General features: G+C 36.5%; 1 protein-coding gene across 4 annotated transcripts; it reads left to right on the forward strand.

The window, feature by feature from the left end:
- Nucleotides 1–22,434, forward strand: LOC107194675 (atlastin). Of its 4 annotated transcripts, none has more exons than XM_015584329.1 (8): nt 1–53; nt 13,683–13,760; nt 18,297–18,550; nt 18,659–19,438; nt 19,521–19,742; nt 19,989–20,203; nt 20,288–20,354; nt 22,089–22,434. In XM_015584329.1, exons 2-8 carry the CDS (start codon nt 13,697–13,699, stop codon nt 22,218–22,220), a joined length of 1,734 nt encoding a protein of 577 aa, XP_015439815.1. In that variant the 5' UTR covers nt 1–53; nt 13,683–13,696; the 3' UTR covers nt 22,221–22,434. The 4 variants fall into 4 exon arrangements, with proteins under 4 accessions (XP_015439815.1, XP_015439814.1, XP_015439817.1 ...); XM_015584328.1 differs by lacking the exon at nt 1–53 and adding an exon at nt 11,150–11,654; XM_015584331.1 differs by lacking the exon at nt 1–53 and adding an exon at nt 11,836–11,923.
- The last annotated feature ends 949 nt before the right edge of the window (nt 22,435–23,383 follow it).

Genomic DNA, 23,383 nt, shown 5'->3' on the forward strand with positions numbered 1-23,383 from the left:
GGCGGATAGTGAACATCGTAAACACGGTGGTGACTACGGGACTTCGTATGTGGGTAAGTGCTGTTAATATTTTATAATGTTTTACAACACTACGAGAGAGGAAAGGATAAGAAATAACAGTGATATTGAAATATGTATATAATAATCGCTGAAACGTGATTCAGACCCGAATTGCCAGCTGTAACCCGTAACCGTTACGGATTGTATTTTTTTTGACATATTATCCCACGGTTTCGCTAGATTTTTAACTGCATACTGAAAGTGTTAACGGTTCTCGTTAGTTCAGTTAAATTCTGGCCACGTGTTGACCCGTCAGGAGTTCCGATAAAAATATTGTTCGCGAGGGAATGTTGCCAGGTGTACCTGAAGACCCCATGGAGAATCTCTTGTATCGTACGTCGTGACGCAGATCGTATACGCATTATTAACGATCATTATTATTTCATAATTGAGAAATACATATGTAAAGCAGAAGTGCAACGATTAATGAGAGTGCTATGTAATGTTCGTGGCGGTTGAGGTTATAACACAGTCGTAAACAGTTTTTGTCAGTGACGTGTGACGTTTTAATTTTTTGCATCAGTGACAAGATAAACTATAAATAGGGTAATAGACTGTTGTGCATTTGTAATTACGCGAACTAACACAGTATTCTGTCAAAGGAGGATGACGTAGGCTCGAAGCATGGTACGTAGGTGCTGCCACTTCGCGGCCGAAATTTGAAGTTTGCATAAGAAAACGAGGGAACTTCAAATTATGCCTGCCAGTAGCGCGTTTGTCCTTGCTGCTTATTACTCAGCAAGATTAATAATTATTCTACTTGTTACGACATTCGAGTGAGATATTGTAGAACTACTGTTATTTGCCGACATCAGAAAGAATGTACTAATACAGAGTTTTCATCGTACTGATATCCATAATTTTTTAACCACTTAGAGTAATTGAAATTAGTAAAATATTATTTTTATGAAAAAGTCAAGGTTTCATCTTATATGCCTTCATCGTCTTCATATTTTTTTGCGGAACGAAAGTTTGTATATTTACCTAACATGCCAGAGTAAAATTTCTACAGTTAGAAAGACATAATGCCGCCGGCCAACATTGGCCTCCGCGGCACCATTAAGATCTACTATGTTGGCCACTAAAAAAGACATTTCGTTATCGTTGGAGTTGTTTTGAGCGTTATACAACAGTCAAGCGACTAAAGGATATAGTTCCATTTACAAGGTATTAAGAAAAGTATTTTGTAGCTTTTTTGTTGTAATTGATTAGCGTCTAGAAAATAATTGCTTTTGTGTATAAATTTTTTTGCCAAATTTTTCTAAGTGGTGAAAAAATTGTGGGTACTCTTACGATTGTAGGAACTTCATATTCGTGTCATGACAAAGTTATACGATAAGTTATAAATATTTTGTACAGTATTTTGTGCAATGAAGCACTCTCTGATTTCATTTGTTTTAAATTTCTTTTCATTCCGTAAGAAGTGATAGATTGTTTTATACGTTTTGTTGTATTGGATATTTTGATGTTCTAGAACTATTGTATAGTTATTGATTAAACGCGTTCTCGTCGAAGCTGAAAGGATAACGAAAAGGAGATTGGCGAAATTGCTGTTGCAACAGGTGCATTACGGCAGAAGTTCTCAGTCACAATAACACGGAAGTACTTCAGCGTCTATTCTTTCTATAAAAGAGAAAAGTAACCATCTGTATAGAATTATGTAGGAAACTCGTACAGAACACGGTTTGCTTCTTCTTACACTTCACCGCAAAATCACTTCGAATACTAACAGGAAATCTATCTTTGGGTCAGGTATTTTTAAATGAAGCTTGATGTAAAATCTCAAGGAAAATTTGTATACGTAAATTATTTCACATGAAAACAGTCATTCAACTAGTTACATATTTAATTTGTATTAATGACAATATCTATAATCAGACTACGGATTTGATGTATTTATACCAACTGCAATTGGGTAAAACACAATAAAACAATTTCATTAAAAGCTCGTGTTTTTTCATTCAAAATGTACTGACGAACATTGTAGATTTCCTTAGTAAAACAAAAAGGCACTAAAGCTCAATTTTACACACACAATGATCAGTCATTTCGTAATGGCTGCTACAAAGCCAAATTAAAGTGTTATTCGTTATGCACTTTATACTTAGCACGTAAGATAATGAATCGGCACGATACGCTACACGTGGAAGTTATAACATTATTCCGTATTAAATGAAACCGGCTACAATGAAACAGGTGGGAAAGGCAAGCACGAGTTTCAAAGCGATTCCAATGCGCCCGCTATAGTGTACTGCGCGTGATATTTGGGATTGGAAATGAGACCCGCATATTGGCATACCTATTCAATCCGACACTGCTCCTGTTTCATTGAATACTATCGATAGGTTTACGTGCCACATGTCCAATGAAAACGAATCGTTTCGTTTCCCCGATAGTTCGTTGGTGCTCCTTTCCCACGACGGTGAACAATAATTGGTAATAAATTTTCTAAGCTCTGCCGTATGGATTATTAATTACGAGCATTTCGCACCGTATAATCATCGTATTCAAAGCTGAAACATTAACGTCGCTTATGTAAGTGAATTCTTGAAATGAAATCGACATTCGCTATACAGAGTGTTTCATTTTTTGTGGTCGTCCGATTGAATCATTGAATATTTCCTGTCGCTGTGTTCTCGTCTTCAAATAGGTTATGAACTTTTCTGAAACGTATCCACATTTTCCACAAATCTTTTCATAAAAGCGTAGATCAGCAGCAATACGGTTATACATTCTAAAATATTATACGAACGATATTTATTTCATATCTGTATGAAACAACAGGACAGATATAACAAATAATCTGCTTCCAGAACTTAGCTCTACCATTATCTCGTATATCTACATATTCTCGAGGACTCGTGTTTTCTTTTCGGATATTTCGAATAAAAAATTTGCACGTCCTTATCCAGATGTAAAGTAAAAACAGGCAATCCAGGTGAATCCAAAGTTTCATGAAAACGATAATTAGGAAATGGCGCGGTGCAACGAATGGGAACTATGTCAATTGCCAAGAAGGACTTAGCAGATCCCTCTGTAGCAATCCAATAAGACTAATATATCAAGAGTTTCTCCTCTGGAGTGTAGCAAATACACGCTGGGGGGATGCGCATGCACACGTATCCCACATATCGATAGACCCCTGCGTTCAATTCGCTTCATCGGCACTCCCGTATTTCCGTGCCTCGTTAATTAAACTCGCATTATTCAGTCAGATGAATTCGAAGATAGTCCACGGTGCGTCGTTAATTGCGTTCCGTCTGAAAACACGAGCTTCGCCGAACGATCATCGTACGGTCAACGATTCAGAAGGTTGCCTGAGCGGTTGGGGGGATGGCGTTTACCTTCGCGGAATTGCGGACCAGTCCGTAAAAGAATTTTATGCGGCCGCGATAACGTCCAGCGTTGAACGTTTCGAATAGCGACGCGTAGCCGTAAAATAAAACTTCCTCCGTTGTTTGGATACACATAAGATACGGTGATGCGTTCCTGTATACGCGTACCCATCGCAATCTTGCTTGGCCCCTCTAGACCGGGACGTTTTCAGACAGCTATATTTCTCTTGTACACTATATAGCTTCCCGCGTAATACCGAGATCGTGTTAAGCTGAGTGTACACGGACGCATGTGTCCCTCACAACTTATCGCGCGACTTGTTCTATGATAAACTTCGAACAAGTCAGTGGCACGTGTTCCGTGATGAACGTTTGTCTGCATTCAGTACAAAAGATTGATAACCTTATACTTTTTATCGCGGTGGAACTGAGATCTTGTATTATATATCTTTAACTTCTACAAATAACCCCCGTATAACACAGCGTTCCCGTAACACGGGTAAAGAATTGTATAGAATATTGTAGTTTTGTTGGTTCTTGGAAACTAAACCAATTTTTTTGTACGTTTGTGTATACCCACATACAGTATACCCTCGCTGAGTGTTCGAAGGCTCGTCGGCACTGACATGAAGTGGTCCTCAGGTATAACGCTGACTTTTTAATGAGGTTTAGCACAGCGATAGAGCTTGGAATTCTGAAGCTAGTGATATTTGTTTCAGCTGCATATGGCCATTAGTTTATGAAATATTTATTGTTTAGTGCCGAGGAGCCTTCGAACACTCGATAAGGATTCTCTGTATATCAGTTCTTAATTTTGTATAACACGGTAATTTTTGGGAACCTAACCATTTATACGGGGTTTAATTGTATTTATTATAAATGTAGAAACGTTCCTTTGAAACGATGGTTCTTAGCTGAACTATGACTTCCTCTTGGTATTTTAATTTGTGCCATCACATTCTACTAATCGAAAGTAGCAATTCAATCAATCGCCCTCTTTATGTATTTATGTTATCGTATAAAAGGCGTGAAGTGACTGTGTAGCAACTTTGTTTCAAAAGAAATGTTCCGTGACATATTATGCTCAAGTGTATACGTAACTTTAGTCCGCGGACGGCATGTAATACGTGTAAGAACAATTGGTTGCAATGACCAAGGTATTCTTGCACACGCTATGACGCAGTATGGCATTTCTTGCTATAACCGAGTCTGCATATTACAAACGATCTTGAACGAAGAAAAAGTGGTGAACCGTGATACGCTCTTTTTTCCTGACTTGCAATTGGCGATATCGGGTGACTGTATTCGGAACGATGGTAAAATTGACACCCAACGTTGTAACTTTCTAGTCGCGATAAATATTTGTAGAGAAAATCGGAAATTCAATCTTTTTTGCGTTAACTGCGTACCTTTCACTTTACTTTCTTGACTATTGGGGCTTTTTAAAGACTCCTTACGCACTGTATAAGAGTCTCAATTCATTTATTAAAAAGTACTCGTTGTTGCATTAGTAAATTTAGAATATTATGTATCTTATTTTGTTGATCTTATTAGTGCTTTCAGATACTACTTAATGTAGGAATAAACAAAAAAGGAGTTATTGGAACCACGCAAATGAAGTGGTGTTTCGTGTAATTATTTAACTCTTTCACAAAAGCAATATTATAAGAAATATTTTTAAATAATTTTCATGATAAAGGATGACTAATCGACATCGGTCTTAAAATTAATCCTTTCAGTCTAAAATTAACTTTTATATTTACGAGCGTTCGATATCGTAAGCGAGACTCTTCGCAACATGTTGAATGTAAACAGAAAAATTGGTTGAGAAGCACATTAATTCAAGATACAATACAAGATACGGAAGGAATATTTAAAAAATATTTAGGAAGAAAATTGTACGTCAATCTGGTATGATCCTTATCTTCTTGTAAGTCCTTGACTTCTTGACACCTAGTATGATTCTTGGAAGACACATGGAACATTTGCAACAAATGTAAAAACAAACTTTTGTATTTTTCTTCGAAGGGATTGATTTTAGGACCTATGTTAATTAAACATTTTTTTACTTTTCTCGGTGACTATTATAAACCCCTGAAGTCTTAGATCAGCTTTTTTCAATCACCCTGTATAAAATCATCGAAAAGTCGTTACCCGTTTCCACGGAAACCACAAGCTTGCAGGAGCGTCATCAACATTTTTTCTATTCAAGGTAACTCGAGGAAGTAATTCCTGTTCGCGCGCGAGAGAAACTTCACGGTTGCATTGTTAACCGATTTCTTAGCCGCATTGTTAACCGCATTTCCCAACGCAAGAGATGTAAAGAAACCACCCAGCCATCGGAGGATCGCGTACGTTGGGCGTCCTGCTCTAGGAACCCACACCCTCTGGCTCTGTCGCAAAACTCATAATTGAACGGTGCGCATGGCACCGCATAAACGTCGGGAATCGCAGTTACTCCTTGGCGGTGCTGGGCCGGTAGAAATATAAATAACCTGTGGTACACTTGAGATGGCTCTCGGTAGGCGAGATTAACGATAGTTTAGGTGGCCTGAAGGAGGCATAATAATCCTAACTCAACGTCCAATGGAATACGGGTCGACCGTCTTCGCTTCTTCATCCTCCTTCGTGTCCCCGTTACTTGCCTCTTGCTTCTTTGATGGTTTCTTGCACGATTCCGGTTGCCTCCGGGGCTTTGGTTCTTTTTTTCGGTGATAAACCTCATTTGACATAAAACATTTGCCATCCAGGGAGACGGAACTATGACGACGCAAGAGAGAGACGCTGGCCGGGGTTGTTTCTTAAATAAATATCCTCGACGGAAAGCACGTCGTAACGCCGCGCGTCGCGGGGCTGGGATCGTTAACTTCTTACTGTTTTACAGCGAGTGCTAACCATACCGATCTTGAAATCCCTGCTCGTCGCGGCAGCAGCTCGGGCGACGCTGACGCCACGGCTTTCATTGCGTTCCATCGGCCGCGCTACGCTCGTAAATCGGCAACATCCGCGGGAAAGACGAACGTTAGGAGGATTCGTCGAATAGCGTAACGGGAGCTGCTAACAACACACCATCGGGGAATGCTAGACACGCGATTTAGAGATCATGAAGGCATTCCGTATTGGGGCCGTACGATCGGTTTCCTGTTTCGTACTTGGATGATTCGTTCGGATCGACGACTTCAGATTAATCGCGATCGGGGATGTTATACGAAGGAATAATTGAATATACTCCTGCTTGTCAGTATTAGGATTAAAGTATTGATGGTCGTGGAGAAATATTGTATACAAGGTGGGGCATTTAGAACAGGTCACCTGAATAGCTCGTTTATTTTTGATAGTAGGAAAGAATATGTCAGACCTAACTTGCTTCGTTTTGAGAGGTACATAATCTGCGATATTAGTAGTTTTTTTTATAAGTGAAGCTGTTAGGCGTACAGTCTTAAGCGCGATTGCCTTAGTGCTTCGCGACTTCACACAGTAAAGTTACTCGTGTGGGATAAAGAGAATACAAGACTGACACAGAGATACAAATTTACTGGAAACAAGTTGAGATCTACCCTTAAAATTAAGATACACGTCTTAAATAAAAAAAGAATGGTAGAAGAAGGTGGTTTTCTTATTCTCGGATCACAACTCGAGAACTTTACTGACCCTTCTTGGGCAGAGTCTTTCCGAATTGGCAGGCAACGCCCACTGTACAGCGTGTGGGGGTGAAGACTGCTCCACAAATGTACGACGAAACATACCAGGCCCAAGGGGCCTAGCGGACCCCCCATTCAGAACCGCTTCGAATTTCCAAGATTCATGACACGCCAATTGCTATTCGGTTGAAGCGTCAGAAACGCTCGTGCACAGGAGAAAATCTTACACAATAGGCAGTTTCCAGGCCCACATCTTAAACTAAATTGTCGACAGCTAAAAATACAGCTTGCCCAACCCCTCTCGAAAATAACAGGTTCCAACCGTCCGTGTCATAAACCTTGTCTGAACAGAAGCTGTAGCGTAGATATGAAGGTCAACTTCATTCTTTAAAATGATGGAGCGTTTTAAGACGAATTCAATGACTCTTAGTTGGAGGTCATTTAAGATCGTTCAAGGTCAATTATGATTGAAAATAAACTACTTCAAGACTTTGATCGAATACTTTCATGTACTTCTCTGATTGTTGATATACCGCTATATGAATCGTGGAACGTAAAATAAACATTCGATCGCATTATTATTATAGCGGTGTATCAACAACCAGAGAAGACACAAAAGTATACGATCGGTGTGTCGAAGTAATTTTTGTTCATCATAGTTGACCTTGAATGACCTTCAACTATAGGTCATTGTACTCGTCTTAAAACGCTCTATCAGAAAGTAGGAAAAAAACATAACAACGGCTCTCCTAATGCTTATGATTTGGAGTGTACAAACGTTATTTTTAGGGAAAATATATAATACAGGGACTATTTGTTCTTTGCATTCGGTTTATTTCAAGTTGCAAAGTTATTATTTTTTATTCTCGGACGGCTATATGTAAATCTCCTTTGACCCACATTTTCCAGAGCCATCCCAAATTCTTGAATTCATAAAGACAGGTTTTTAACCGGTTTTGGCTATATTGCATACACTGTGCGAAATAAGTACCGTTGATTTCTTTCGTTTATATTTTGTGATTCATCTATATTATCGACAAAAAGTTCCAGACACTTTGAATAGAAGTCCATTGACCTATGAAACGAAATCATGAATCTACACACTTTGCAACAAAATGATGGGACATCCCTAGATTTTTCGTATTTATCAGAATTAGGGTAATATACAGAAATTCTGTACATATCTGTGTGGAAGCTATTTCTTACTTAATAACAACAACAAAATTCGGGTGCTATTTATGTTTTTTTTTCCAGGAACTTGAATTGTTTATGTGAGAATCGAGGGTAAAAAAACATGATAAGACGGTAATAATATAGACGTCAGTTGAACGATTAAGTTCTACTAACACCTAACCTATTTATCTTGCAAAAATAATTACTGTGAGTCCAAAATACTTAAGATAGTGCCTTTGAAACGTATTAGCGTAGATATGTAAAAATTCGCCGCGGTACACAATTGAATCAAGCTGTGGGGAAAATATTTTAAACTTGAAAAAGGAAGGTAGACAGATAGATTCACAGAAAATGTGGTTACAGAATTTTTTAAAAATACTATACATATTCCGGATTGAAACTTTAGATACTTGTTATTATATAAAACTCGAGATGTGTTTCTTTTATCTCATGTATCGTAAGATATTGAATTAATTCTACAGATGGTTCTTCGTTATAACACTTCTTGTGTAGATAAAAAACTTGTATACAGAATAATTTATCGATCATTTCCGCCATAGAGTACCATGAATGACAGATACGATGGTCGTTAGCAAAGTCTTCAGCAAGTATTTCATAACTATACGTGTTCCACTGTTTTTTCAATTGCAATAGACCGATTTATAATTCTTTAAAAATCACATAAATATGAAAAATAAAGAATGGTCGTTAATTTTGAAATTACAGTCTAAAAATTATGTTTTTTTTTTTCGTTTACCTTCACACATGAGATGCACTGGTAGGTACTCAGGGTCTTTTAAAAATTAGATAACATTCCTCAAATTTTAATATTCAGGAATATAACTGTTCTTCGATCATATTGAATTCGAACTCGATTTATTGATTAATAAAATTTGGCTTCATGCCTTTGGATACTTGCAGGAATAGTTTAGACATTTCCTAGATCTCTGGCTATACATAATAAGATTGCACAGCATCCACTTCTCTCTACCTGTACCGAAGAAACTGACGTAAGATCGTTACACGCGAATGCATTAAAAAACGCTTCAAAGGTCAAGAACGTTCAAGGGTCGAGAAATGTATCAACATACATTGTTTATTACCATTGAAGCCCAAAAGATATTTAGTCGAAGTCTACGTTTGCTCATAGATCTTGTACAATATTGTACATGTGTACCCATTTACCTCGTATGTACAATATTCGACTCATTAAATTTGTCCCCCAAGTCACAAACCCGTCTCTTTGATGAAACAGTAAATATTAGGAAGGAACATAACGAAGTAAACACAGATACGTAATCACTAGGAAACACTTTTTCTGTTTACAAATATTTGTTTCCTCCTGATTAATCTCAGTATTTAAATTCTTGTTTATCATGACATCACAAACTCTATCGTCGTGCATTTATGTCGCTCGTAGCGTTACGAAACAGGATGATAAAAGATAAGTGTTACTTCATTCGTAATGGCCAGTAGCTCGTAGGAGACCAATAATCTCTTTCGGTAATTTTTCTGTTGATAACTTTCGTTTTATTTGTTATCATCTGTACAACGCCCACTTACGCACGTTTTCACTCTTTAATGAAAGCGTCACGATCGTTTGGAATTCACTTAAAAGAATCTCCTCGCTTATCGCTAAGTTATGCAACCCTACGAAAACAGAATGACTTAAAAGTGGCAATCTCCGTTACCGTTTGCGTACTTTTTATTTATATTCGTGCACAGATAGTGGACACACGCGAAGCATCTGTTTTGTGACGTATATAACCAGATTTGAACTGGCCCGACTTTGTGTAGGATGTTTCCTATATTCATTACCTGACCAAAATGAAGCAAAAATAGCAAGACCAAGTTAAAAATAGGCCTTGCAGAACTGTAAAATTCTGCATACGACGCGAACCGACGCTTTACGTTCACCACAGCCAGCCAGTAATATCCGTCCGGAAAATCATTGCCAACTTGTCAACCTCTTTCAACGCTAAAATTTACTAAATTGTAACTTGTGTCGTTTTTAATATCTAAGTCGTCCGTTTTATACCCTCGTCGCGATAGAGATGATTTAACCACTTTACAACGGTAAATTGTCAATTCAGTTGAGTAAGAAGGAAAATTTTCTTTCATTGAGAGCGTTCGCGATGTCGTAACTTGAGAAACGTAAACGGTATTGCTGACAGAAATTAATGATAACACACTGAATAGTAAATAATGAATACGAGAAGATATAAGAGGGCACAATTGGAACGTTCAAATAAAGCAAGAGGAAGTACGCAAAATGAAAGACGAAGGGGATTCGAATTGTCTATGGTCAGACGCAATCTGCAATCATGTTATGAATTTAAAGTACAGTAGAACCTCTGTTACTTCCAATAATAGGGAAATAAAAGAATTCGAATGACAGGCTGCTGACTCAACTTTCCAACATTGATGTTTGTATATTTTTTTTTTAAATTACACGAACAGCAGTGACCGATTTAGGAGGACTGCAAAATCCTTTTCTTCCTACAGAGTACAAAATTCCATTAAAAAGAAGAAAGTTATTTTTCTATTAAATTTAATGAATTCAAATTGTATGTTTGGGATGAAGTCCTTAAAAAGCACAGTCTCTTTATTGTACATCCTTGCTACTTTTTATGATAAAAGCAGCTAACAGCTTCTAATTAAAGGAATATAGGTCTCAAACAATACTGCAAGAAAACGATTTACATAAATGTTTATTAATTGCAATTTGAAATCGTCATCACGCGTGTGACTCAATGTTACAAGGCTAAGACTTAACCATTCTCGTTTGCGTTTCGTTTCCACGATCATAAATCGAATAAATTTTAACTAAAGCAACTCGAATAATTTCTTTGTATCTCCAAAAAAAATGCATGCCTGACAAGCCCGAAGAGAAAGAGGGACACAGGTAGAAAGAGAGGGAGGAGGCGAGAAACGGGGTTGGTAGTCAAAGGTAAAGAGCACAGAATATCCATGCTATATACGGGCTGTCGCGATACAAGGTGACACACCGCAACCGTGTCACCCAGGTTTCACGGGTATTTGTTGATTGTGGGATGTTGCCAACTCGCGCGGACTTTCCGCCGTTAACCACGGCCCATCGGCTGGCCACCACCACCACCAGGATATTTCTAGTCGGCTTTTGCCGCGACTTACTAGTTGATCGTGGTGTGCGCGCGGAGTGTCGTCTAACTACGCGGATCCGTGGCCGCCGCCACCTCTTGTCGTTGCTTCTCGTTTGAAATCCATCGTTTTCGTGCATATTCAGTGCCCCATTGGTGACGAATGTGATCTCGTCGACCGAAGATGAGCGAAAGGAGAAAGACACCGTCGACTCGGAAACGGGCCGAGGAACCGGTAACCAGGCCAAGGGAACCGACCAGGCCGCCGAGGACGAGAAATCAACCGATCCGCGTCAATGAGACCACGCAACGGAACGTAAACCGTGGTGCGCTCGAAATACACACCTGTGTGACACGCATGATCGCTTAAATACGCGTGTAGGCCATTGGTGGTAGATAGCTTAGATTCGATCGTTCCTGGAGCTTCGGTTTGTGGACTATGGGGGGATTGGCTTGTTACCGAGAAATTCTCGACTGAACAGATTCCATGGAACGGTCGATTCGAGAGTGATCTTCAACGTACATCTGTGTGATAATAACGCGATCGTTTAAATAGGGGAGTACCCAGGTGCTGTTTAGATATCGCCTATAAATGGTAATTCCTTGGTGAAAAAATTCTGGCTGATTTAGTGTTATGGAATCGTCGATCTGTACGTACGTGATCCTGTCGGGTGCAATAGAATCGATTGAGCGCCCCGGGATCCGTCTAGATGGTAGAACGGGATTCTTGTTGAGAAAGATTGGCTTGTTACCAATAACTCGGGGAATACGGTCGCCATCATGGAATTCTTGAAGTGAAGACTCTTAATTATGAGGGGATACTTAGGACCACGACAGACATTCGACGGTTTATTCGAGAAGGGGATTGGCTTAATACCAGAAACGCCAAAACGGATTCGCAATAATGGAGTCGCCGATCAAAACACGGTCCTCAAAATACAACTGTGACGTAAAATCCGCGTGAATGTGCTGCGATCACGGAGTGTGTGCAGTTTCGGGTTCAATAGAATCGGAGGGTTTGATTGTGATGGAAATTGGCGTATTACCAGAAAACTCGGGAACGGGATCCGTGGTAATGGGGCCGTAGGCCGTAGCGTAAACCTCCGAAATATAATAGTGAAACGATATAATGGCTTAAGTTCGAAATAAAATAGGGTTTAGTTTCCATACGATAGTGGCTTGTTACCTATTGCTGCAAAATGTTTGGCCCCTATTCCACTCTACTGCGTAGTATTTGGCCCCGTTTATCGATTCTTTCGAGAGTTCGTTTAATCAAAATGTCACCAATGCGTCGACTCCACATGAGTCATTTACTCTGGATAGCAGAACCCTTCAGTGAAGACAGACCGAAAAGTCAACTTTGGAATGTTTCCACTCTCGATATTTTACGAAAGTTAGTTATAAAGTGAACACGTAGAATGATTGCTGACGCTTGTACTATCGACAGTAAAATAAACAAGTCCACTCTCCAAGTGAATAAAGCCGTAAGAGCTATTTTCAGGAATTATTCTGGGAGCATAGCATAAGGGTTACTGATCGTATGGTACATTTCCTGCACTGTAAGACAAGAAACTATCTTCAATTTTCTGAAATTTTAGCCTAAATTTACAGAAACATCGACTGGTAACAAATGAAAAATTTACGATGTTTTTTTCAGCATTGTAAATTAACTTGTCATTAACCCTTCACGACCTGAATTATTTCTTTCAAACGAAGAAAATATTTTGTTGTATATAGGTATTTCTTGAATATCGGAAAAGTAGGACAATTAACAAAAAATAGACAAAAAAATTGTTCATAAACAAAAACGATAATTCATTAAACAATTCCTAAATATTATTTTTGAGAATGTATCCATCTACTAGCAAAAAATTAAACTATACAATATGATGCCATATTGAATATTCAGGCTCATAATGTGAGTTATAAATGCTAAGTAAGTTAATGATTCGAAATGGAATTCTACAGTCGGAAAGGGTCAATTGATGGCATTCTAGAAGAATAGCTACAGTTATAATCTGACTGATAGATATTTAAAATTCCTCTTCAGTAAAATCCACTGTTGTACTGTGTACTTATACACGATTCTTTCCGTTTGTGAGTTATAATCCAAATGGCTAGCAGCATTCGCGTACCGTGTACTGAATTTTAATATTATCTTTGCATTTAAATGTCTACTACTGGCCTGTGTGTATGTGTGTGTGTGAAAGCGAGAACAATTGATCGATCGCGTGCATCACGTTTAGATGCACCTGAAAGAGAGATTTAGGAAACGCGCATCATTCATGCATGCAAACATCGAAATAGATAAGAGAAAAACAGATGGAGCTAAATGCGCGCTCGTTTGCTTTCAGTCGAGAAAGTTACGATGACGACCCTCGACGAGAATGTGAACCGTGTACCACAGCTACACACAACAAACGAACCAGTGGGTGAGTTTTTACATTCTGCTTCGTTTGCTTTATAATGTTTTTTCTTCGCCTTTTGTCGTCGTTTCATCCTGGCTGACGTTTACTACCTTATTTTCGAAGTATTAAATATTTTTAACCCTTTACGAACCCATTTTGATGTGATCCTACACTGCTCAAAACAATTAACAGGCCACAGATACACAGCTGCTGTGTCCATCAATAATTCCTGTAAAGTTTTTTTTATAAAGGTAAAATCAGGTGTTAGTATCGTACCAAGAGATGTCAATGTATCGAACTGTAATATTTATTTCATTTGGTTCGCCCGATTGACGCATCAGCATCGCTGGCAGTAACGATCCTCCAATTGTTTTGAGCAGCGTAAATTTTGTGAATATGCAATTTAGATCGATGTAAAACTTTTACAACAAGTGCACTTTGTTTTACTATTGACAATTATATAATCCTATACAAAAAAAAGTTTCATATATATATTTTACTGAATGTACCCAGCGAAAAAAATACTTTAAAATTATTTGGGGTTGCAAATGATCAATGTACTAGTGTATAAGCATTTTCCTATTAATACCATCTTTCAACTGAAATACGTCTTCCTTTCCTTAACTCATTTAACACGTTGACCGACAACTACGAGATAACTCGTAGTTGAAACATTACAAAGGGGCTGAATTGTTTAAATACCCTTACAAAATTTTTGAGTAAAATCAATATCGCAATATAATTTGAAACAAGATCATCAGCCTCTATTAACTAAATGCATATACAGGGTGTCCCAAAATAGTTGTAAGTCCTTGAAAGGGGTGACTCGTGGGCTGAGTGGAAACAACTTTTTCCTTAGCGAAAAAATTCTCCAAGGCTTTGTTATCCAAATATTAACGCACGAATCTGCCAGCTGAGCTATCTGCAGTAACATTGACTACGCGCTACCGCGGGAGCTCAGCCGACAGATTGGTCGGGGTTTTTCGTTAATATCTCGTTAACAAAGCCTCGGAGTACTTCCTTATTGTTCTCTCTTAACTTAAGAGGTCACGTAGGGTTTCCTGACTTTACACTACATTTACAGTAATATAATCAATTTGTGTAAACGTGTCCTAACCTCGACTTATTAAATATCGTTTCTCATTAAACTCGGTGCGTCAACAGCCTGTCACAAATTATCGTCTCTTACGGAATTTCGTTTCGCGAAAGATCGATTCCTGATTAAATTTTCATCGTATCCAGTAATTAACGTTTCTTTATTTTCCTCGTATCGGAACAAACAGGATGTATATACATATACAAACGTCGTATTTCCAGTTTTCACGAAAGCCTTCGAGAAGGCCTCCGTAATGCATTCTTACCGGGGACCAATTGTATCGCCCCGACATTTACTTCTTTCCAATTCAGCCTCGACTAACGCTTCGGTTAATTAAATTCTCGTATTTAGCTTTTTTACTCGTTTCACTTGTCGGGGCACCGTCCCGCGTCTCCGTTCCAGATGAGAAATTCGACGCCCTGTATTTACGAGTTTAAATGCGGTAATGATTCGTGTAAATGCAAGATTGCAAGGCACCACCCCGCAATGGCGGCTGCCGTGTTGCAGACGGCGTGTGTATTTTACAGACGACGACGACGACAACGACGATGACGAGGGACTGGCGTAAAAGCAGAAGACGGAAGCGAAGGGAGGGAGAAAAAGAGAGAGGAGGAGGTAGAATTAGTGTTCGCGCGAGTATAATTGGCCGTTCGCTTGCAATAAGTAATCGCTCGGGGGCTCCTTCGGAGACGTTTCGTCGCGTAAGATTGAAACGCTCCAGCTCGTTTGAGCTCTCTCTCTCTCCTTGCAGTTGACGCTGAGACTTGCTGGATCCACTCCTTCGTTTTGAACGCGATTCCAAGCGACAGCTTCGCAAAATGTCAGAGTGCCAAGACGGAAATCGTTTGGTTCGGTGTATAATGACAAATGAGGAAAGGAGGAAAAATCTTTTTTTATACAGGGTGTAACAAAAATGTTGAAGGACTCGGAAATGGGAGACTCGTGAGGTGATTTGAAACAAGTTTTTCCTTAGCACAAATGTTATCCAAGGCTTTGTGATCGAGATATTAATTAAAAATCTCGACCAATCAGAGCGCTAATCTGCCAGCCGAATTCCTACGGTAACGTTGGCTACCAATCACAACGCGTGGCTAATGTTACCGCGGGGACTCGGTCAGCAGACTTGCGCTCTGATTGGTCGGGGTTTTTCGTTAATATCTCGATAACAAAGCCTCGGATAACATTTTTGCTAAGGAAAAAGTTGTTTCAAATCATCCCAGGAACCCCACATTTCCGGGAGTCGAAGGTATTTGAGGACACCCTCTATAATGTTCCTGTGTGTGTGTGTGTGCAAAGAAGAACACGCTGTACAGTGTTTCGTTTTCCATATGCAATGAATCTTGGATACCTCTCTGGATTCTTAGAGATTTGCCAAAAAAGTCATCTGTACCGCCAGTTTTGCTTACTTAGGACGAGGAATACTCATACAGGAAGAAACTTTAAATTTTAATTTTTCTGGTGTACCTAGTCGTGAATAATTTTCACGGGGATTATTCAAAGTGAGTAATGCTGATCTAGTGGTTACATAATAGTTGGTGTTGATGTAATGATGATAGATCAGAATTATATTTAAAAAATATTGGAGGAAGTTCTTCGCGGTACAAACCAATACTTTTCGTCGCGTATTCACGAGTTACAATTCTTCCAGTAAATATACATTCAAATCTCATTCAGACTATGTTGTTTAATTTACAAAATACAAACATGATTTAAATTATAATCGATCAAAACCCAAATCCAATGTGTCTAAATTATCTGTCACCTTATAAAAAACAATATTGTATTACTCATTGATAGATCTAATCTGTTATTCTCGATGAATTTGATATACACATTTCTTTCAACGATGTGCACTGATCCAACGATTTTTTGGTATTCGAAACATATATTGGAAAGCAGAAAAAACTTACGTCTGCTCTTTTTGAATAAAATTGGTTCGCCTATTTTCTGATCGTCTGCAGACCCAAGTCGATGGACACTTGAATGGAATCCATTGTAGCGGAAAAGAATTCTTTGAATTCCTCGCATACGTAAAATATCATTCGTATAAACGACGATGTACACCCGACTGGGCTAGCAATTCAGTTCACGCGCAAGTATATGTGCATTATGAAAACGTATAGAAAGCAAATTGTGAGAGACTTCCACATACCTTATCATTGAACGGTATTCACCGCCAGGTAGTCGCGTACCGTGGGAACTGTACTTGAAAACGAAAGTACAGGGAACCTTTGAAACCTACATTTGTCAGTAATTACTACATATTTCCTTTTCTACGATAACATTCCATTGTTCAAGAAAACACCTGTTACATTGAAAAATACATAAAATGTGTTCTTACGGAAAATTTCCTGCTTATCGGATTACTTACCCCTTTGAGTGAACAATTTTTTCTCTAACTTTTTTTTCTGTACCGTTAAAAAGTGTTTCAGAGATGTTTCATGTACCAAGTCATCAGATTCACTTAACTCGACGATTTCAAATTACTCGCAAACTGTACAAAGAAATGTTTAAAACAAAAGTTACGATGATTCTTTTTTTCATACATTCATATTGCAAATTCAGAAATCACACAATTCTTATTTACTTAATTAGTATACTCCTTTTTTCTTTATTTTCTTGTATCATATAAAAAAAAATTCAAAGCTGTACAAATGTATTGTTCATTGAAACAAATGTTTATTTTCGATAAACATTTACCGGTGACTGGCCAATTATAGTGTTCCTTGTCAAACCAATCACTGTTTCAGTATCTCTGTTTACACAAGCATTTACAAAAGTTCACTTTAATATTTTAAACTTATCGTTTGTACTTCTACTGCTTAAAAATGTTTTGAACTTTTTCTTAAAAGTATACACATTTAATCTTTTTTTGAAATTTGGAATAACTATTATATCTATTATATTTGAACAAAAGTTTATTGTTTAATCTCTACCCTTGAACAGAAGAGAAAGACATGTTTGGCAACAATTAAAATCCTGTACTCTACCAGGTGATCCGAGCCACGTGTCACGAGTCAGCGTGTTACATACATAAACGGTAGTAGTTCGTCTCGGTGTATTTGTTTTCATACCGCTTACGATAAATTACACCGTCACACGACAAATTCATGTACCTGGATATTGTCAGCTACGTTATGGTCTCCTAATGCCACGCTTGCTTTCCCTCTCTTCTCCTTTAATCCTTCTTTAGTCTTAAGGCTCTCCTCAGATGTTTCTCCGAAGAAACCCAAATTGTTAATAAATGTTACATCCTCTTTGCTTCCTTATTGAAGTTAAAAAAAACACGTCTTATTTTGTACGATAATAGATACACAGTATCAATTTGTTGAAGATAAATTTATATGCTATTAAATAACTGTTGCCAGCATGAAATAATATTAATACTTTCTATGTGAATCTTCAGAAGAATGTTGCGTTATTAAACAAATAATATGATATTTTTTCAATTAATCCTTTCCTAGATCATTTAGGTTGGCAGGAAAGAATAGAACGGATTCCAAAGGACAATGAAGATATACTGAACCAGGGAAGACCTGTACAAGTTGTATTGGCTCATCCAGATCACACCTTCGAGTTAAATGAGGAAGCTTTGGCGGCTATTCTACTCCAGGATGACATTAAAGATAGAAATGTAGTCGTTGTGTCTGTAGCAGGAGCCTTCAGGAAAGGCAAAAGCTTCCTGCTAGATTTTTTCCTTCGATACATGAATTGTAAGGTATGCTACTGATTAGGTTGAAACTAATTAATATGAATTATACTAGATATGAAACTATTAACTATAACTTTAATACTTACCTGAAAATGTTTATTTTATCATGATTAGTATGACAACAATAATAAAACGGATACCTGGTTGGGCAAAGAAGATGAACCACTCAGTGGATTCTCATGGAAAGGAGGTTCAGAAAGAGACACAACAGGGATATTAATGTGGTCAAAAGTATTTCCTGGCACTTTACTGAGTGGTGAAAAAGTGGCCATCATCTTGATGGACACGCAAGGTGCGTTTGATAGCCAGAGTACGGTCAGGGATTGTGCAACAGTATTTGCACTTAGCACAATGTTATCGTCGGTACAGATTTATAATTTGTCACAAAATATCCAAGAGGATGATCTGCAACATTTGCAATTGTTTACTGAATACGGTAGGCTTGCGCTAGAAAAGTCTGGACGCACACCGTTCCAAAAGTTGCAATTCTTAGTAAGGGACTGGAGTTACCCATACGAAGCGAACTATGGTTCAGAGGGCGGAAACAAAATTTTACGACGAAGATTGGAAGTATCTGACAAACAGCACCCAGAACTGCAAAGTCTAAGAAAGCACATCAAGTCGTGTTTCTCGGATATATCTTGCTTCCTCTTGCCACACCCAGGTCTCAACATCGCCACGAACCCAAAATTTGATGGTAGACTAGCAGAAATTCAATCAGATTTTAAGGAACAGTTGAAAGTGCTGATACCTATGATATTAGCTCCAGAAAACTTAGTTACAAAAAAAATTAATGGTCAGGTTGTTAAAGCGAAAGATTTATTAGAATACTTTAAAAGTTATATGAAAATTTACAAAGGAGATGAGCTCCCTGAACCGAAAAGTATGTTAGTGGTAAGTTTTTATTCCTAATTACGTATCTTCGTCATTACTTTCTATCTTCGATTTTTTTTTATAATGCACATTGTATTTTTAGGCAACGGCCGAAGCGAACAACTTAACAGCCGTCGCAGAAGCTAAAGAACTTTACATAAGATCTATGGAAGATGTTTGTGGAGGAAGAAAACCATTTTTGGGAACGGCTCATTTAGAATCCGAACATTTCCGTTGTGTCGATAAAGCTATTTACCTGTTTCAAAATAAAAGAAAAATGGGAGGAGACGAATTTAGTCTGACGTATATGGAAAAATTAAAGAAGGTAAAAAAATGTTCAACGTACACATTTGTGTAATATTTAGAGGAGGATTGCGATTGATACACCCTTTTAATAACTTGAAACATTAACATTATTTAAGTATAAGATGTATTCGGGATACTATGTTTGAATACAATACAATAAATAGTTTAATCTTTAGAATAAGATGTAAAGTATACAATATACTTTTTATTTTCATGTGTTTTTATAACTTAATTATTGTAAACAATAATTTCTTACACATCCTAGGATATGGAAGATGCTTTCGTTCAGTTTAAAGATCACAATGAAAGTAAAAACATTTTCAAAGCAGCACGCACTCCGGCAGTGTTTTGCGTAATTGCTGCTGCCATGTACTTCTTATCCGGAATATTTGGTTTTACTGGATTATACCCTATAGCAAATATTTTTAACTTCGCTCTTGGTGTTTGCATAATAACACTTATTTTATGGACATATATAAGGTACATACATAGATACATTTCATATACCGATTGTTTTCCACTATATCATTGCATTACCATGAATTTGTTTTATTTGTCACACAGGTACAGTGGTAATTTTAGATCACTTGGTACAACACTAGATGAAGTGGCAAATATCTTGTGGGACAATGTAAGTAATGTATTTTTCACTTTTTATATACAAATATAGGGATTCACACATCTTGATAGGATTACTTTTATTATAGTACGCGCGCGTGTGTGTATGTATGGGAAACAATGCATTAGTACAAAATGGCTGTAAAGACTCTATGGACACAAAAGCTACTAACCTTGTCTTATATTTCATATGCAGGATTTTAACAAAAGTCAAGAATATTTTCCCAGCTTTTATTTATGCAAAGCGACAAATCAATAAGAAATAGTTATAATTGTAACTACAAATACTTTAATCTGTTAAGTATTCTTTCTTTTTGGAATATTTAAGTCTAATGTTACTAATAAATATTATAAAAAACATCTTTACTGCACTTTCATCTATAATTATAAAAAATATCTTGTACAAATTTTATCTATAGATTGTAGTACCTGTATAATCTATAAGCCGTGTACATCAAATCACTTTCAAGTTTTTTTTATAAATGGAAGTTTTTATGAATATTTTGATAGCTTTGATATTTAAAACTTCATATAATGAATTTCTTTAATTTTATATTGTGAAGAAAGGTATTTTAGTTTACTACCACCTTATATGCATGTATTAACATTGAAATGTAAATACTTCATACAGAATGAAGAATTTGAAATGGACTACTTAAATACCTCCTTTGTTTTTAGCGATAACAAAGATAATGCATGTTATTGAAAGACAAGTAACAAATATAGTATTTCACTGAAACAATGTTAATAGCCTTTTTGAAACTCAACAAACTTAACTTCAGTCTGGAGTGTCTTTTGTACTATCTCAAAAAGTAAAAAAGTAGAGTAGTCTGTTTTAAGTACTTCACCTATATAACTGATACTCACCATTTCGTCATGTCTCCTAATTCATTCCTACCATTTTTTATTTCTACAGGTTGGGATTATATATACTCTATTTGCACTTATTCTACTAATCCCTGCTGCATTGGAATTTATAAAACATATATTTATTTTTGTTTTAGACATATATGCATATATATTTGAGTACTTTCGAAAACTAGAAGGGAAAACATCTCTTGTTTCTTCAGAATATTTATGTTTTTCTCAAAATATTTGGACATACATTAACAACTTCTTTAACAACCTGCATATGACACATATTTATAATTTATTTAATAATCTGCATATGAAAAATATTTATAATTTATTTAATAATCCGCATGTTACTAACATTTATAATTTCTTTAACAAACTTTATGAATCATTTTAACTATAGTTTAATGTTTTATTAAGAATAATCATACTTATTATTTACATAGTATTTACACCCCATTAGTTTTGGTAACATACTATTTCATTGCATAATTTAGATCTTTTATACCATTTATTTGAGTCTTTTTATATTTTTTTATTTTGTTTGATTTTGATAATAAACTGAATGCTAACAGGAGCGAGTATTCAAAAGGTATGACAATTGCTTATAGTAAATAGAGAATTAACTGTGATTTTTACTTTTTTATGAAACTCAAATGTCAACAAGAACTGTTATGCATTCTATCTCAAATTCATGTTCTGTTAAACTTCTAAGAGTAATATAATCATATATTTAACTGAGCATTACAGTTTTCATATTCACTCTTCATATTATATGACTCATACAAGACTAAGAAGAATTGCAATAATTTATTTATATGTTTCTAATTTTTAAAAGATTTGTACAAATCAGTATTAATATTATAAAAAAATTATTTTTATTTCTCTTCAGTTCATGAAACCACTCTACCAACAGTTTATGGAGAAGTCAGTTTCTGTAGCAGTGGCTCATGCTGCTGAAATGGCTACAAATACAACAATGAATGCCACCGCCACTGCCAATGGCAAGCCTAAGCTAGCGTAACGTTCATTCCCTTCATAACTTAGTTTCTCAAGTCCATGAAAACATACATCTGTGTATTAAAATCCAGTAAATGGCATAACAAATTTTCAACAAAATTTCAATGTTTTGATCGTATAATACGAGGCCATAAGTACTTGTATAGCTCCTTGTTCTCTAAGTCACAACAGGAGACATTTTAATAAATATCTGAAGCGACTGTGAATGTATGTACAGTTAAATTGTTGAAAATCATAGTTCTTAGTATTGTCTATGATCATTGACACTACTTAGATAAATAAAATTCCACAATTACTGGTGAATGATATTGTAATTTGGACAAAAACTGCTATTTTGGGGTTGTTAATGTTTAGAATTAGCTTTAATTATTTCTTTTTTACTGAAATGTATATGAAAAAAAAGTTAAACAAGTACAGGTACTTTTACATGTTTTGATATCATCAGATTCATATTTAACTTCTTCATTAGGAGAACATACTTAAGTGCATTTCAAACTCACAGAAAGGAACATATTAAAGTATTTTTAAAAGATGAAATTAAATAATACGCACTTTGTATATTTATGCATTGCTCTAGGTACGATCTACCATAGTTAAATTATGTCTGTGCCAGATTTATTCTACAGCAGTTATTATTGTATTGAATAATTTTTTAATAAACGAAAATGTAAATATTTCTCAGTGTTTTTCACATTTAACGAATTCTAAATTCACAGTATATGTAACTACGATAAAGTAAATGTACACATATGCCATGTAGTTTATTGTATGTTTTTGTTAAACACATCTAACACATCGCAACAACAGTCTAATATAGATATATTACTTTGTTTATGACATCTTGTGAACTAAAACTTGCATACAAAGTCTAATAATGTTTTTCATTATTTTTGGAATTCAAAATAGTTTAAGATTTTTCTCTAAATCTATTCACTAAAAATTATATGAAACTGAAGTATGTACATTGGTTCATAAGATGGATCTTGTTGTCAATGTGGTGTTAATAGTGCTCAAATTTGCATATTACATATGCCAGATTTTGTTAACACTAATAGTAAGTTTAGAAGCTTACTAAATCAATCCTGTGAACAGTCATTATCATTTTTAGTAAACTATACTCTTTGATAGAAAAAGTATTCAACTATGCATTATAGCTGGTAACTACAT

The sequence above is a fragment of the Dufourea novaeangliae genome, unplaced genomic scaffold (genome assembly GCF_001272555.1).
Source record: "Dufourea novaeangliae isolate 0120121106 unplaced genomic scaffold, ASM127255v1 scaffold8, whole genome shotgun sequence".
Taxonomy (NCBI): domain Eukaryota; kingdom Metazoa; phylum Arthropoda; class Insecta; order Hymenoptera; family Halictidae; genus Dufourea; species Dufourea novaeangliae.